The sequence below is a fragment of the Rhinopithecus roxellana genome, chromosome 14, assembly GCF_007565055.1.
Source record: "Rhinopithecus roxellana isolate Shanxi Qingling chromosome 14, ASM756505v1, whole genome shotgun sequence".
NCBI classification, from domain to species: domain Eukaryota; kingdom Metazoa; phylum Chordata; class Mammalia; order Primates; family Cercopithecidae; genus Rhinopithecus; species Rhinopithecus roxellana.
Genome location: NC_044562.1, coordinates 22,098,551 through 22,114,633, shown reverse-complemented (window position 1 = coordinate 22,114,633; position 16,083 = coordinate 22,098,551). Strand labels below are relative to the sequence as shown.

At 40.0% G+C, this 16,083-nt stretch overlaps 1 protein-coding gene and 1 long non-coding RNA gene across 2 annotated transcripts in view; one reads left to right on the top strand and one right to left on the bottom strand.

Moving 5' to 3' along the window:
• LOC115893191 overlaps window positions 1–16,083 on the bottom strand; it is an 88,647-nt gene that overhangs the window by 54,877 nt on the left and 17,687 nt on the right. The gene's annotated exons all lie outside the window — the stretch shown is intronic.
• COL4A3 (collagen type IV alpha 3 chain) overlaps window positions 1–16,083 on the top strand; it is a 149,664-nt gene that overhangs the window by 128,328 nt on the left and 5,253 nt on the right. The window contains exons 38-48 of the mRNA XM_010375623.2: window positions 1,411–1,537; window positions 2,721–2,801; window positions 3,205–3,303; window positions 3,510–3,557; window positions 5,916–6,101; window positions 6,932–7,062; window positions 10,946–11,018; window positions 11,845–11,916; window positions 12,005–12,130; window positions 12,971–13,069; window positions 15,779–15,988. Coding sequence (XP_010373925.2) covers window positions 1,411–1,537; window positions 2,721–2,801; window positions 3,205–3,303; window positions 3,510–3,557; window positions 5,916–6,101; window positions 6,932–7,062; window positions 10,946–11,018; window positions 11,845–11,916; window positions 12,005–12,130; window positions 12,971–13,069; window positions 15,779–15,988 — 1,252 coding nt within the window. The remainder of the gene's footprint in view (window positions 1–1,410; window positions 1,538–2,720; window positions 2,802–3,204; window positions 3,304–3,509; window positions 3,558–5,915; window positions 6,102–6,931; window positions 7,063–10,945; window positions 11,019–11,844; window positions 11,917–12,004; window positions 12,131–12,970; window positions 13,070–15,778; window positions 15,989–16,083) is intronic.

The following is a 16,083-nucleotide window of genomic DNA, read 5'->3' as shown; positions in this document are numbered from 1 at the left end:
AGATTTTTAGATTTTCAACAGTATATGACTCCAACATATAAAAATTATTACTTAGGGAACCTTCTCCCTCTTTTTGGAGACAATAAAATATCACCTTTCCTAAATATTTCCACCAGCTATAGTCTCCAGTAGTAATTGCTAAAACAAGAAAAAAAATTAGACACTACACAGACCCAAGAAAGCAACTGTTTTTTCACTTGGAGCGCAGACAAATGTCTTTGTTCTTTATATTTAGATTAAGGCCTCAGAAAACCTGAGATTGCTTCCACTGAGATATTTGCTCAATGAGAAATCCTATTTGACTTCACACTCAGTTAACTGATAGTTTCATTTAGATTTCAAGTTTTCACCAGGTAACCACCAGAATAAATTTTTAGAACTGTGCATTGAACACACAATGAGCTGGTTTTATCATGTCAGCAAAATGAGAGTAACAGAGTAGTATATTTTAATTGGCTACCATAGACATTTTGTGAATCTTGACCAAATCTGTATGTTCTGGTTGGTCTTAAAACTTACGTGAAGATTTAATGAACATTAAATCATTGGAAGGTTTTTAAAACATGTGATTGACATATTTGCATGCATAGTATTTGTAGGCTACATCTTTATTTAGTCTATTTGTTTCTTACTCCCAGCTACTCATCACAATTTGCAATTATATATTTGTATGATTATTTAATATCTATCTACTTACTGGTCTCTGAAGCTCCATGAAGGCAGGGACTGTGTAAGCCATAAACCTATATAGGTTACCATTATATCCTGGTAAAAGCCAGCTTCCTGGGTGTGCTACCAGTGCAGTCACAGAGGTCCTGTGCTAAGAAGGGCCTCCGCACTTGGTCTGATGCTGTGCTGTTGCTGTCTTGAAATTCGCTTTGCCGGGCGCGGTGGCTCAAGCCTGTAATCCCAGCACTTTGGGAGGCCGAGACGGGCGGATCACGAGGTCAGGAGATCGAGACCATCCTGGCTAACACGGTGAAACCCCGTCTCTACTAAAAAAATACAAAAAACTAGCCGGGCGACGAGGCGGGCGCCTGTAGTCCCAGCTACTCGGGAGGCTGAGGCAGGAGAATGGCGTGAACCCGGGAGGCGGAGCTTGCAGTAAGCTGAGAGCTGGCCACTGCACTCCAGCCTGGGCGGCAGAGCAAGACTCCGTCTCAAAAAAAAAAAAAAAAAAAAAAAGAAATTCGCTTTAAGTTTTAAGGGAAGCTGCATTTTCATTTTCCACTGGGCCCCATAAACCATGTGGCCATCTTATTCCCAGCACCTATCACAGTGCTGGCAGATAGCAGATACTAAATATGAATTGATGAATGAATGAAAGAATTAGTGAATAAAGTTTATGCTGAATTCTAACCACATATCCTGCTTATATGAGAATTTTAAAGGTATTTGACTACATTTAAGGGGGATCCAGGACTGCCGGGTGAAATGGGAAAGAAAGGAGAAATGGGGCAACCTGGCCCACCTGGACATTCGGGGCCTGCTGGACCTGAGGGAGCCCATGGAAGTCCTGGAAGTCCTGGCCTCCCAGGTAAGGTTTGGGTTTACAATTCTAAAAGCTGGAAGCATTACTCAGAGTATAGCCCTCCTGAAATCACTGCGGTAAACAGAAAGCTATTTATACTTTTATGCTGCAGTTGCTTCTATCCAACTTTGAACTTCAAATTCTAACACACTAAAAAACAGGCAATTCATTAAGAGAGCCCAATTTTACTAATCAGCCCATTTGGTGGACTGAAATATAAAAATATGTTCCTATAAACAACACTTTTGAAGAACTGTCTCAACAAATTCAGCCCAAGGATACAAAATGTTAGCCGCTGTACAATCGTAATGTTTGTATTAGTTTGTTCAGTCTTCCATAGTGAATACCACAGACTAGGTGGCTTAAACTACACTTGATGTTAGCCAGAAGGCTGAGAAGTGATTAGGTGGCTTAAACTACTGACGTTTATTTTCTCACAGTTCCAGCAGCTCCAAGTCTGTGATCAAGCTGTCAGCAGCATTGGTTTCTTCTAGGGCCCCTGTTCTTGGCTTATAGATGGCTATCTTCTTCCTGTGTTTTCCAAGTGTCTTAATCTTCTTTTCTTATAAAGACACCACATGATATTGGATTAGGGTCCACCCTACTGGCCTCATTTTAATTTAGTTACCTCTTTACCAGCCCTATCCCCAAATACAGAGTCACGTTCCAAAGTCCTGAAGGTTAGGACTTCAATATATGAATCTGGGAACAACAGAATTCAAACTACAACACTGTGCTGTGACTCTTTTTTGAACCCATTTCTGGATTGAATTTTGGCTTTCTTGCTTATTAGCTTACAATTCAGGTTTAGGGTTTTGTTTTATTAAAAACAACTGGGAAACTATTAGGTTGCAGATTCAGGTCTTACTTAAATACAATAAACTACCTGTTCAAATACAGAAAGTTTCAATAAATTTGCATTTAACTCACAATTAAAATAAAATTGCATATTGAGTGGTGCTTGTGGTTGGCGTACACACATCTTTGAAAGTGATTTGCCACATCTCTGCATGTGGTTCTCTGGGAAAATAGCAGCCTGGACAAAACCATGGGGTGACCTTGCAACAAGAGAGCTTCCTTAAGGCCAGCCTGAGCATGGTTGACTATAAAAACAGACCGTTTCGGTCACCGTTGTAATCATTTAGCTTTTGGTGATCTTTTTTCTTCCTTCCCCTCTCTTCATTTCTAGGAAAGCCAGGTCCTCATGGTGATTTGGGTTTTAAAGGAATCAAAGGCTTCCCGGGCCCTCCAGGAATCAAAGGCCCTTCAGGTTTCATTTTTGTACTTTCTCTCTTTCCTTTTCATGTGGGAGGCACACTGTCTCCTGAGGTTTGGATTTCTGTAAACCTACTACTCTATAGAAGGCAGCTCCTAGTTACTCAGTATCCAGACAAAAATGCAAAAAAAATGAGGTTAGCTATTTCTATCTATTTAATTCAAATATTTGGCAACCTATTCCAAACTGATAATCCTCATGATAATAGTAATCTGTACGTGGTTTTCCCTAGGAATATAGCTTCACATAGCTACAGTTCTGAAAAACAGCCTCTTTAACACAATTCCACACATCTCCCTGGTATTCCCATTAGGCCATTGGCAAGAAATAAATGGTCTTTATGTATATCATAGTTTTAGGCTTTTTTTTTTTTTTTTTTTTTTTTTTTTTTTTTCAGGTCTTCCAGGATTCCCAGGGTCTCCTGGACCAATGGGTGTAAGAGGTGACCAAGGACGTGATGGAATTCCTGGTCCAGCCGGAGAAAAGGGAGAAATGGGTACAACTTGCTCATTATCTTTGATCCACTAGTTTTATTTTGGATAGAATCATTAGTAACAGTGTAATCCTTTGCTGCTCTAAAGATTTTTCTCCGATAGAACTGATTATCTTTAACATGTTTTTGGTGTGTACTAAACTTCTGTCATAGACATATAATATAATGAAATTGACCAAATATTAACATGCCAAGATTATATTTTTCAGGTTTATCGGGGGCCCCTCCAGGCCCAAGAGGGAACCCGGGTGCTCAAGGTAAGCAGTTCTTCTTCCCTGTCCTAATGTACACATTTTCAAGGAGAGAAAGCAGTTGAACATGCTTGAAATATAAATAAGCTTAACCTAGCAAATTAAAGATGTTCCAATGGCAATATAGAAGGATATTTATCATCTTGGTCTTCAATTTTAAATGTTTACTTATTACCATCACAGCAAATGGAATGAATGAGAAACTCTGATTCAATTTTGGAATTTCCTACTAAGAAAGTCTTGAAAAGTAAAAAGGATTCTTCTGTATATGTCTTGCTGTTGTTAGCATGGTTTAAAGGTACCACCTCCTAAAAGGTGAAGGTGGAACTGATGGGTTCTCAGTGAGCATCTGTCCCTGCTGTTCTGAGGCACAGGAGTAATCCAAATCCTTTCCCACCTATATCTTCTTAGATCTGATTCCAACTCCCAGATCCAGCTTGTGGTCCATGCTATTGTTTATTAAAGGCTACCCAGAGAGTCTCTCAACATCTCAGACATGGCAGTTTACTGAACATGTCATTCAGAGTATTTACAAGTTTTTTGTTTGGCAGGTCGCAAGTCTGGATTTCTCACATCAGTGCTTTACAAGATAAACAGCTTCTTTTAACTCTTTTCCATTTTCTAGTCAAACCTTCCAGGATAAACATCAGATCGTTTGCACATTTCATTGACCCATCTCAGCCACGGGTCCTATGAATGGGAGCATTTCATTAGCAAAGAGGCCTAGCACATGGAAAGGTCCTAGTTATTGATGCTCATGCGAACCAGCAAAGAATAGCTCAATGCCAATGAGAAACTCAGTCGGGCAGGAACCACCTTTGACAAAACAGTTAAAGTGTAAAAGTAGACAAGAGCTGTTCTCTCCCATTTGTTTCTTACTGGTTTGATTGTTCTTTTGGTTGAGCTCAGTCTTCCCACATCTCTCAGACCTCTCCTTTCCCAATGAGCACGAAGGCTTTTCCTGTTCCACAGTGTAGCTTTAGAATTGTGGTCAAAAGGAGAGTTGCTCTTCATGTTCCCAGGCTAACTCACAGTTTAATCATTTGGAATGAGAACACTAGCTTTTAAGTGGAAATAAAATTTGGTGTAAAACGGTCATACCTTAGGTTTAAAAGCCTTAAAACTAACCAATAGACTAATTATGTAAGTGAATGATTATGCACCTCAATCCCTCTAGGATAACTATATATGGAGAAGAGTTCATTGAGACTTGGAAGGTATGAATCCTTTTAATTAGTTTATTCTCCAAAATCCTAAAATGAAATCATATTGCAGAGCATGTAATCATTTTAATGAACATGAAATATATAATCCAAGCCATCTTGGTGCTTCAGGTCATTGCCATGCAAATATAGTATTACAAAGCTTGGAGTGAACTGAAGTCATCTAAGCACTTTCTTTTAAAAGCATAAATTACAGGTATTAAAAAGCTAAAGGATGTGAATAGACACAGGGCTAGATAATCAATATTCATCAATTTTATTTTCATTGTAAGTCTTTACTATATAACAACTCCCCAAGCCCTCCCCTGAGCTATTAGCCTCCCTTTCTTTCTCCCTCTCCTTCTGTATATCTATCTCCTGTTTTCATGCCATTTACTGCTTCTAGAATAACACAGAGATGGGAGAGAAGAGGGAGACATTATTTTCAATTCCTACAATATTTTTCATTCATGAATGTCAAAGCACAATTTCTTGAAGGTTTTCTAAGATGAAAAATATTAGTATTAACTTGTGACATTTTGGGGAGTCTTTGGTAAATCCAAACCTCCTGCCACTACTATTCCTATTATGGGGGATGTGTGGGGAAGTTAGCAAAAGGACAGAATAAAGACTGCAATTTTGTTGCTCCTTTGTCTGGGTTTAGCGGGATAATACTTCAAATGCATACATCAGTGCTATGCCGTTTAGCTTCTTATGCTCTAACGGATTATCAGTGACTCAACAATGTCAACATGATTAAGTTCATCAGCTGATAGTAACTGTGGCTTACGTTTATATAACACTTTAGAGCTTATGCCATGCTTTTATGTTTGTATGTTATCTCACTTGATCTGAAATAATTAGCTAGAACAGGTATTACCTCCATTTTTAAAATAAGAAAATCAAAATTTGTAATAGTAAGTAAATCTGAAGTGAATTTGCCAAGATCAGACAGCTAGTTGGAGACACACTGAGTCTCAACTCAGTTTTTGTAGCTCTATATTGCATTTGCCAGCAATATATTATAAAATATATATTTTAGAAATATATATTCTGAATCTGAACACTTTTAAGCAAAGTACTTACATTATTAAAGATAGCCAAGAGCTCTAACCCAACCGTATGGCCATTAAAGAAACTTATTAAGCCTTCTTCTTTGCAGGAGCTAAAGGAGACAGGGGATCCCCAGGTTTTCCTGGCCTCCCTGGCAGAAAAGGGGCCATGGGAGATGCTGGGCCTCGAGGGCCCACAGGCATAGAAGGATTCCCAGGGCCACCAGGTCTGCCCGGTGCAATTATCCCTGGCCAGAAAGGAAATCATGGTCCACCAGGCTTAAGAGGAAGCCCAGGTAGAGGGTTTACTTTTAAATAGCATAAAAGAACAAAAATCATGTTTGACCTCAAAAGTTTTCAACCTCCTCCTCACGTTACCTTGCTGCTGCTTCTTTCCCTGTGGTCATCTCCATTCCCCGTCTACCCATGGTTCCCACACCCAGCCACTGTCAAGGCAAGGTAGCCTGTTTGAGGGATGCGTAGTCAGTAAATCAATGAGCCTGGCTGGACACAGTGGCTCATGCCTATAATCCCAGCACTTTGGTAGGCCAAGGCGGGTGGATCACTTGAGGTCAGGAGTTCAAGACTAGCCTGGCCAACATGGCGAAACCCTGTCTCTACTAAAAAATACAAAAATTAGCCAGTCTTGCTTGGTGGTACGTGCCTGTAATCCCAGCTACTCAGGAGGCTGAGATGGGAGAACCGCTTAAACCTGGGAGGCAGAGGCTGCAGTGAGCTGAGATTGCACCACTGCACTCCAGCCTGGGCAACAGAACAAAACTGTCTCAAAAAATAATAATAATTAATTAGCCTAAAAGACAGTGATGCATTCATTCAACTCTATTTGTTGAATCCCTAGAGCTGGGCTAGGCTCTAGGGAAGCAGGCACAGACTCTGCTGTAACAGACCCTCACTGGGGAGAAGCAGATCCTGCTGGTGGGTGCCAGGTGCTTCACTGGCGTCATCTCATCCTGTCTTTACCACAATCCCATCACATGCCCCAGGGGAAAGAATGTTTGTGGTAATGCTAAGTGAAGGGTTTATACTTCATTAGAAACAATCACTGATAGGTAGAACCTTCGAAGCTCCCCGGCTGGCAATACTGACAGACTTTTCATGAATTCAGGTGAGCCTGGTCCCCCTGGACCTCCAGGGAGTCACGTAATAGGCATAAAAGGAGACAAAGGGTCTATGGGCCACCCTGGCCCAAAAGGTCCACCTGGAACTGTAGGAGACATGGGACCACCAGGTCATCTGGTGAGTATGGATAATTATTTTGACTCATTATCAATTCAATATCCACTTATTATAATTATTCTTATATTGTACATTATATCATATATTATTGATATTGTTAACTGTATTAGTCCATTCTCATGCTGCTAATAAAGACATACCCAAGACTGGGTAATTTATAAGGAAAAGAAGTTTAATTGACTCATAATCCTGCATGGCTGGGGAGACCTCAAGAAACTTACAATCATGGCAGAAGGCACCTCTTCACACTGCAACAGGAGACAGAATGAGTGCCAAGTGAAGGGGGTAGCCCCTTATAAAACCATCAGATCTAATGAGAACTCACTCACTATCATGAGAATGGCATGGGGGAACCACCCCCATGATTCAACTACCTCCCACTAGATCTTTCCCAGGACATGTGGGGATTATAGGAACTACAATTCAAGATGAGATTTGAGTGGGGACACAGCCAAACCATATCATTAACATTGACTTACTGTTAGTACAAGAGTGCTATTATACTCTTATAAATTAATTGCCAGATCAGATGGGCCTGGAAGCAGCAAACATTTACAATTTTTGATGCATCTGTGCAGTATGCCTAAGGGAACACAGTCCAAAAGTTTCTGAAAATCAAAAAATCTTCAGAGTTGGAATGATTTGGCCTCTAAGAGGCCTCCAAAACTTTGGTCTGTAAGGGACTCACCTCTACAGCATTCCAGACCCTTGCTTATTTAGACCCTGAACAAGTCCAGTGATGGAATCTTCAAAAAGCAGCTGGGAGTTCAGAATCCTTCTAAATGACACTGTCACTTTTTCCTCTACTTATATGCTTCTGAAGTTTTCTGCTTTCCCCTGTAAATGCCTATTTATTTTCTGCCCCCCAAATGCCTGCCAATGTTTCTAGCTAACTGCCATTTCTTTCCAATTATTTAATTCCTGGATAAATACTTGGTTCTTTCAAATTCAGTTTAACCATTTATCAGCTTTGCCTCTGTACTGAATACACCCTAGTTTCTCATTATTGCCCTAAAAAATATAGCCTCTGGAATGAATGCCCTCCAGAAGTTAGAAGTCAATACCCCAGTGAGTGGCAAAAGGACAGACGAGTCATTTTAGGAATCAGACCTAAAATTCCACTTGGGCCACTGGGCTGACCTGCTTGTTTCCACATTGCGCTTGTAATCAAGCTACTAAGAACTGCTCATGAACTGCTACTAAGTTTTCTCCATTATTTCTTGCCTACCTTGTTGTTATTGATGTTTATTTGGGACTTAAGTGTAGAACTTTTACATTTATCAATCTTAGACATTGTCTTATTCATTTAGGCCTGTGCGCCCAGCCTGCGATCTCTCAATTCATATTCTGTCTCTCAACGCCACAGCCGTCATCCCTAGCTTTCTCTTAGCAGCATATTAGACGAGCTGATCCCTCTGTCTACATCAAATCCTTGGAGACAGATGTTGAATAGATGAATGTGACTCAGGGATCCTAACTGAGTGTCTACTCTGTACCGATGGATAGAAAAACAAAAAGCTACAGTCCTTTGCCCTAGAGCAGCCCACAACAAAGTGAGGGTGATAGGCACAGAGACAGGCCATTTTCACACCGTGTGGTAGGAAGAATGCAGGAGGCTATGGGGACACAGAGGAAGGGTATTTAATCCAGACTGTAGAGGGAAGACGCTCAGGAAAGATCCCTCCCCAAGGAGACTGATGCCTGGTCTGAGTCTTGACAGATGCATAGGAGTTATCCAAGAAAATAAGAAAAGCAGGGGTATGGGTGGGGTGGAGGAAGGGAGCTTTCTGAGCAAAATGACAATGGGTGTGTGTGAGTGACAAACACACAACTCTATTACTGGAGCTGAGGTGGGAATGAGGACACCTTGAGAGAAGTCTGGAGGGCTAAGCAGGAGTCAGGTAATGGAGGTCTGATTTTCTAGACTAAGAAGAGGGAGGACATCACTTGCTGATCCAAGAAACACTTACAAAGCAGCTCTTTGTGCCCAGAGTTCTCTCTCTACAAGCTGGAATTAATCCCTTAATGAACTGCCTTTCGACGTGGCCATTCACCAAGCTTTAAATCTATCCTTGTTCCTCTATGCAGCAGCCATTTTGGCCAGAAAAACATGGTAGAGAGAGCTACCATGGCACGTGGCACAGCTCTCTCTACCATGTAAATGGTCAATGTACAGAACATGTATGGTATAACTCATTTCGTCCTCTACTAACCTCATCAGTGATGCATAATGAGGTACTTTACCATAGCTCATTGTTAGGAATCACTCTTAAGCTGTCTTGGTATTTGATTTCCAGAATCTACTTTTAAATGTTTTTTTTTTTTTTTTTTTTTTTTTGAAAAATGACATATTTGCCCATCTTCAGTCTGTAAGTGTCTCTTGTGTTCTCCATGATTCTTTGAAAGTTGCCAATTTGATCCACAGTTACATCTAAAGACCTTCCAAGGACACTGGGATGTATAAAGCTTGGTTTGGAAACATGATCTTACTTAACTCCTCTGGTGATTTCATGGTCATTCATAGGCTTCTATACGTACAGTTGAAAGACAATTATTGATGGATGTCTCAACTGGCTTGCGGCCTTTAACAGCTCCCTCCTGCTGCCAGGGATAACCCTGGCAACATGCTCTTTTTCATAGTTACCTTAGCCTCAAGAGGAACAGGCAGAAATGAGAAGCCAGCAAGTCCTTGATCAGATGGTTCTGTTTTCTCTCTCTTCTTTTTTTAACAACACTTTATCCAAGCAATCAGATGGTTCCTTCTTTGGTCTTCTTGCTCCAAAGATAGCTGGTTCAAGGCCAGTTTTATTCTTGGCACTTTTCACGACCTTCAAAGCCCATTATTCTCAGGTAATAGCATTATCTCAAATCATATGGACAGTATGAAAGTAGATTTAGCATACATTTTGACAAACAGCTCTTTTCAGAAGCCCTGCTCCCTCCTCCCTCCTTCTATGGCTTTGCTTGAGCATCTTCTGGCTATAAGACCAGTTCATGTGAGCCTCACAAGAAGAGAGCACCTCCTTCCCGCTTAGATTATTGCATCCTTGTCAAATATGGCTGTCAAATACTCTCTCTTGACAACTCCTATACACTCCCATCCCTGGACATTACTTCTCCTATCATCATGGTCAAGAGTAATTTATGGCTCTGCTAGCTTAGTTAGAATGATGCTTGGGTGCTATAACTCAACAATGGTTTTGTTGTCTTTGCAACAATTATAAATACAGATGATTATAATTTTCATTCTGGGCCAGGCATGGTAGCTCACTACTATAATCCCAGCACTTTGGGAAGCTGAGGTGGGCAGATCATTTGAGGTCAGGAGTTCGAGACCAGCTTGGCCAACATGGTAAAACCCTGTTTCTACTCAAAATACAAAAATTAGCAAGGTGTGGTGGTGCATGCCTGTAATCCCAGCTACTCAGGAGGCTGAGGCATGAGAATTACTTGAATGTGGGAGGCAGAGGTTGCAGCAAGCCAAGATTATGCCACTGCACTCCAGTCTGGATGACAAAACGAGACTCTGTCTCAAAAAAATGAAAAAAATAAAAAATCATGCTGGCAGTACTGGGCTACTCCATTTAGGACACAGAATATCCGGTTGAATCCAATACTAAAACAACATACACCAACATTAGAAGGTATGTTTGCTCTTGGGCTTAAGGGAAGCTTTTATTTTACTTTTAAAATGATAGTCCTAAGGAAAGGTTCTAAGTGGCCAAAGGAGTTAAAGCCTTGATTGAAAAAATGATGTCTGCTAACTTCAGCTTATTCTCATCCAACATAATATTATATCCTATTTGCATTTTTTAAAAACTGCTGTGAATTTAGTAATTTTAAAAGATTTGTTTTGGTTCTACTCCCTTTTTTTGAAATATAGGGAGCACCAGGTACTCCAGGTCTTCCAGGACTCAGAGGTGATCCTGGATTCCAGGGGTTTCCGGGCGTGAAAGGTACTGTTTTTGTGCATTGCTCTTTATATGCAAATACAATAACCTCAATTTATATTTTAGGGCACACAAGTGTTTGTTGAAGTACAGACAGCTGGGGTTAGTACAAATAGGACCTCAATATGAGTGAAGTAGGAAGGCTCCACTATACTATTTCAAGATTCTTTTAAATAGAGTATTTCTCCAGATGAACGGCTCTCAGTAACCTTCTTTTATTTGTGTAAAAGACTGTGCTTGCAAGAGAAATCTTACCACTTTATTAGTTCACGCTGGCAGTACCAGGCTACTCCATTTAGGACACAGAATATCCAGTTGAATCCAATACTAAAACAACAATATGGCACAAAGCAAATATTCTCTCTGTGCTCAAGAGAACTCCTGATGTAACTAACTCTAGGCTATGAGTAAAGCTAGAGTAATAAGCTGAGAAAGTAGATAACTATGACAACCAAGCAATATAATTCACCAGATGGTAAAACAGGTTTTAATGTGACTTTGTATCTTACCTTAAATATCAAATTGGTTTCTGAACTCAAAAATTGGACTCTTAAGGGCCCTTCCCCTTCAGTGTTAAAATACAAGTTCTTAATGCCTGCTTCTGGAATATATTTCTTTACAGACTCATTAAGCATGACCTACTGGGTCCCAGTGACATGCCAAAACCTATGTGAACAAAAATGAAATTGTAGCCCTTGTGACAGAACCCACAGGACAGAGCCTCCAGGCACACTTCTAGTATTTGTCCTTAGAGTCAATCATCAACCTGAAGAAGTAGGAGACTCACTGATCTAAGTGGAATCACATTGTGTTTTTGTTTGTTTGTTTTTAGGAGAAAAGGGTAATCCTGGATTTCTAGGATCCATTGGACCTCCAGGACCAATTGGGCCAATAGGACCACCTGGTAAATAAATTTCCTTACTATTGATCTCAGTGAAGAAAGGTAACGCATCCCTGAAGCCATCATCTTCTTCTTATGTTTATGTCAACAGGTATACGTGGAGACCCTGGCACACTTAAGATTATCTCCCTTCCAGGAAGCCCAGGGCCACCTGGCACACCTGGAGAACCAGGGATGCAGGGCGAACCTGGGCCACCAGGGCCACCTGGAAACCTAGGTGTGAGACTGGCAGCATTGACTTGGATCACTAGGAAGTGGTTGAACCAAAATACCTGTAAACTGCTTTGGAAAGAGCTGATACAACTTCACAGAAAATGTTGAACATGATAGTGGTTTTCACAGTCTTAGGATTGAGCTCATTTTACCCTTGACCAGCAAATAAAAGACCTTGGAATCTATTGAAAGCTGTTGTACATAGTATAACTTGAACAAATACACTTTAGGGGAGCATATTTTTGTTTTTTTATTTTTTATTAAGGTAAAGGTATGTCTATCTCCTCTGACAACTGTCAGTCTTGGGGCTCTATTTCTAAATGATTGTCTGAATATACCTGAGTTCTGTGAATTTATGCTTTTCTAACACTTTGTACAGCAAAGTATTAGAAAAAATAATGATTTAGGAATCTTTTCAAAATACTGGTGTTTGAAAACTGAACTAACCCCTCTACATAAGCAGAGCGTATTGTAATAGGCTTCTGAATGGAATGATTACGCCTTAAGTGTGTCTGAATCACCTGGGAGATAAAGATATTACTTATTAGTTTGATCAATTCAGGGACATAGTGAATTCTGGAAGAACATAAATCAAAATTGCAGCACAATTTTAAACTACTGCATTAAGTATCCTCATAGTTCATTTTTGAGAGCCTTGTTTTCTGGGAAGTGGGGCTAACAAGTTAGGTGACTAATCATCCTAGCTTGCCCAGGACCGAGGACCTTCCCAGGATGCAGGACTTTCATTCCTGAAACTGAGAAAGTCCTGGGTTAACCGGATGGTTGGTCACCTTATCTTTCAACCTATATGATAAAATGCAATGCAGTGTTGGTTTTTGCCTAGGACCCTGTGGGCCAAGAGGTAAGCCAGGCAAGGATGGAAAACCAGGAAGTCCTGGACCAGCTGGAGAAAAAGGCAACAAAGGTTCTAAAGGAGAGCCAGGTAAACACCCAGCTTGTTTCCTCACTGAAGAAGTGTTATTTAGACATAAAGAGGTCTTGTTTGAGTGGGTGACTATGAGTTATCTAGGCCTTTGAGTTTATGTTATTCAGATCAGACCAAAGGCCAAGGATCAAATGTTAATTTGGAAGATGAGAATCAAGAATTATTGGAACACACTATTTTTCCGACCTCTTCGCTGGTCAGATGGGCTCCAAACTGATGCACAGTTTAGCCCGAGGACAAATAGAACTAATAAGTCCTATGGGTGTTCTTCTTTCAAAAAGGCCAATACCTGTCTTTAATAACTTACAGGAGTAATTAGTTAATAATTATTATTTATAGGAGCGGTACATAAGTACGTAGCTAGAAAAATATTACCTTGGTATGCATAGAAGAGCAACTTAGTATCCTTTTTTAAGAAAGCCATCTTTCAAAAATGCCATTCTTCATGGTGGCAGGTGCCTGTAATCCCAGCTACTTGGGAGGCTGAGGCAGGAGAATTGCTTGAACTTGGGAGGTGGAGGTTGCAGTGAGCCAAGATCACACCACTGCAGTCCAACCTGGGTGATAGAGCGAGACTCCATCTCAAAAAAAAAAAAGCTATTCTTGAATAGAATTCAACAATTCATGTGTGTCATGAAAAGGGGCCTCTTACATATAGTGTTTTATTCTGAATATATGCTGTATGTGTCAGTTTGACACCTGGATCAACATCTACCTTCTGCAAATGTTTCAAAGCACTCTTCTGGAAACTACCTTGATGTCCAAATCTTCTATTTTTTAGGATTGCTGACTTTGTTAAAGCAAGAAAAATTCTAAATGTGATTTCTGAATTTACTGGCATATATTATGCTCAGATCTACTATATTAAAATGGTAAAGACTGTAGACTTAAATTTTTAAAAATTCAAATATGATGTTAATATTATAATACTAATTGCATAATTACATATGATTTAGTATTGCGATGGGTACACAGTGGAGTACTATTAATCGTTCAACTTTCCTTAAAGTGTGGTTTTTGAAATGACAAAACACTTTTATTAATAATTCTATTAATTTAAAAATTTTAATGACCAAGGCTTTAATGCCCTAAGAATGGGGCAACAGCAAGAGCAAGGGCACTGCAATACAAATTTTGTTGAGAATTAATTAGCAAGTAGACAGTTCAATGCTATCTCCATAGCATTGAACTGAATGCTATCTCCATAGCATTGGAGAATGACAAAGGGATCTGAGAATGACAAAGGGATCTAAGAGTCAAACTGCACTGGCATAAACTGACAGCCCTGGCCCCCTTCTTGGAGATATGGAAATGCCTTGGATATCACACGTCTGTACAAAAGCTCACTTCCAGTTCCTGCCCTGCTCAGCTAATCACTTTCCAATTCCTGTGTAGAGATCAGGAGGCATCTTTTGTTTGGGGTCAATTATACCCCCTCTGAATGAGGGCAGGGGTTAGGAAAAGAGAAAAATGTGTCTCCCCAATATATTAAAACCATGGCAACTTGGATTTTTCAAGTAAGATATCAGACTGGAGAATTTGGATGTGGCCTATTTTTAATTTCAAAAAACCACTCAAGGTCCCTGGAGGAGACAAGAGTGGGCAGAATTCAGAGAAAATTGAAAAAAATATATAATATTGGGGCTTTTACAAATTTTTGTGGGAAGTCCTGACTTCTGAGTCAGGACTAAACTGTGACAATGCCTGACTCCCAGGGGCATGGATGTTTGTGGACAACAAAACTAATTCCTGTGATGATGTAGGCCCAAAGTCTAACCGTCTCTGTTTTCTCTGGGCTTCCTTAGGACCCTAAAGAACCATGGCCCAAATCTGGTTGGGGAGGGAGTCTGGGTACAGTGGCTGCACAAATGGATGGGGGTGAGGAGGTGGAAGCCAATGCCAATACCGTAAATAATAGCTGTTCAATGAAAGAAAGGAGAAGGAAGTTCAAGAGGAATGGAAGAGAGGACAGCTCACTGGTCCTCATCTAGAACATGACAAGGGTGGATTAGCCTTGTCCAACTCCGCACTCCAAAGCATAGAAAGTTTTTCTACACAGGGAGAAAAATGTACAGAAAGCATTTACTTTGTTTTTAACTCATATAAATAAAATAAATTAACCCTTATTACAGTAAAAAAAAAAAAAAAAAAAAAAAAAAAACCTTCTCGTCTTACTTTCCTTACAAATTGATCAAAACTTTCTTGAAGTTTGAACTTTTAAAAAGAGCTTTCAGTGTTTTCTGCAATTGTTTATTATAGACAATGTTGCAATAATTTGTGAATTTATCAAAACCATAAGTAATTTATTATTATCTACTTGAATAGACTTTAAGTTGTAGATATTGGATTTTTCTCCCATCACATTGTAGGAGGATTCATTCATTTATTCATAAAAAACATACATAAGACCTACCAGATGCAGGCAGGCCACTGTGCCAGGCCTCACAGAGGAATTCAAAGATAAAGACCTGATCTCAAAAAACTCATCAGATTTTCACACAAAGATTGATAAGAAGAGGCACCGTGGGATAAACTGCTTAACATTTAATAATACCATTTGGCCATTTTTATAAGCCACTCTTCTCCAGGATTTCTTTCAATATATGGGGCTCAACATATATATACACATATATTTAAATTAGTACTTTGAAAAAACAAGTTTAAGATTTTCTGTCTGTTGCAACATTTAGAATGTGTTTTTTGAAGGACCACCTGGATCAGATGGATTGCCAGGTTTGAAAGGAAAACGTGGAGACAGTGGATCACCTGCAACCTGGACAACGAGAGGCTTTGTCTTCACCCGACACAGTCAAACCACAGCAATCCCTTCATGTCCAGAGGGGACAGCGCCACTCTACAGTGGGTTTTCTTTTCTTTTTGTACAAGGGAATGAACGAGCCCACGGACAAGACCTCGGTAATGTCCCAGTCCCATTTGCCAGTTGTGTTGTTCCACATGCAGATTATAAATCTTTACAGCCTAGGATGCTTCCCTCTGAAGTTAAGTGTAAA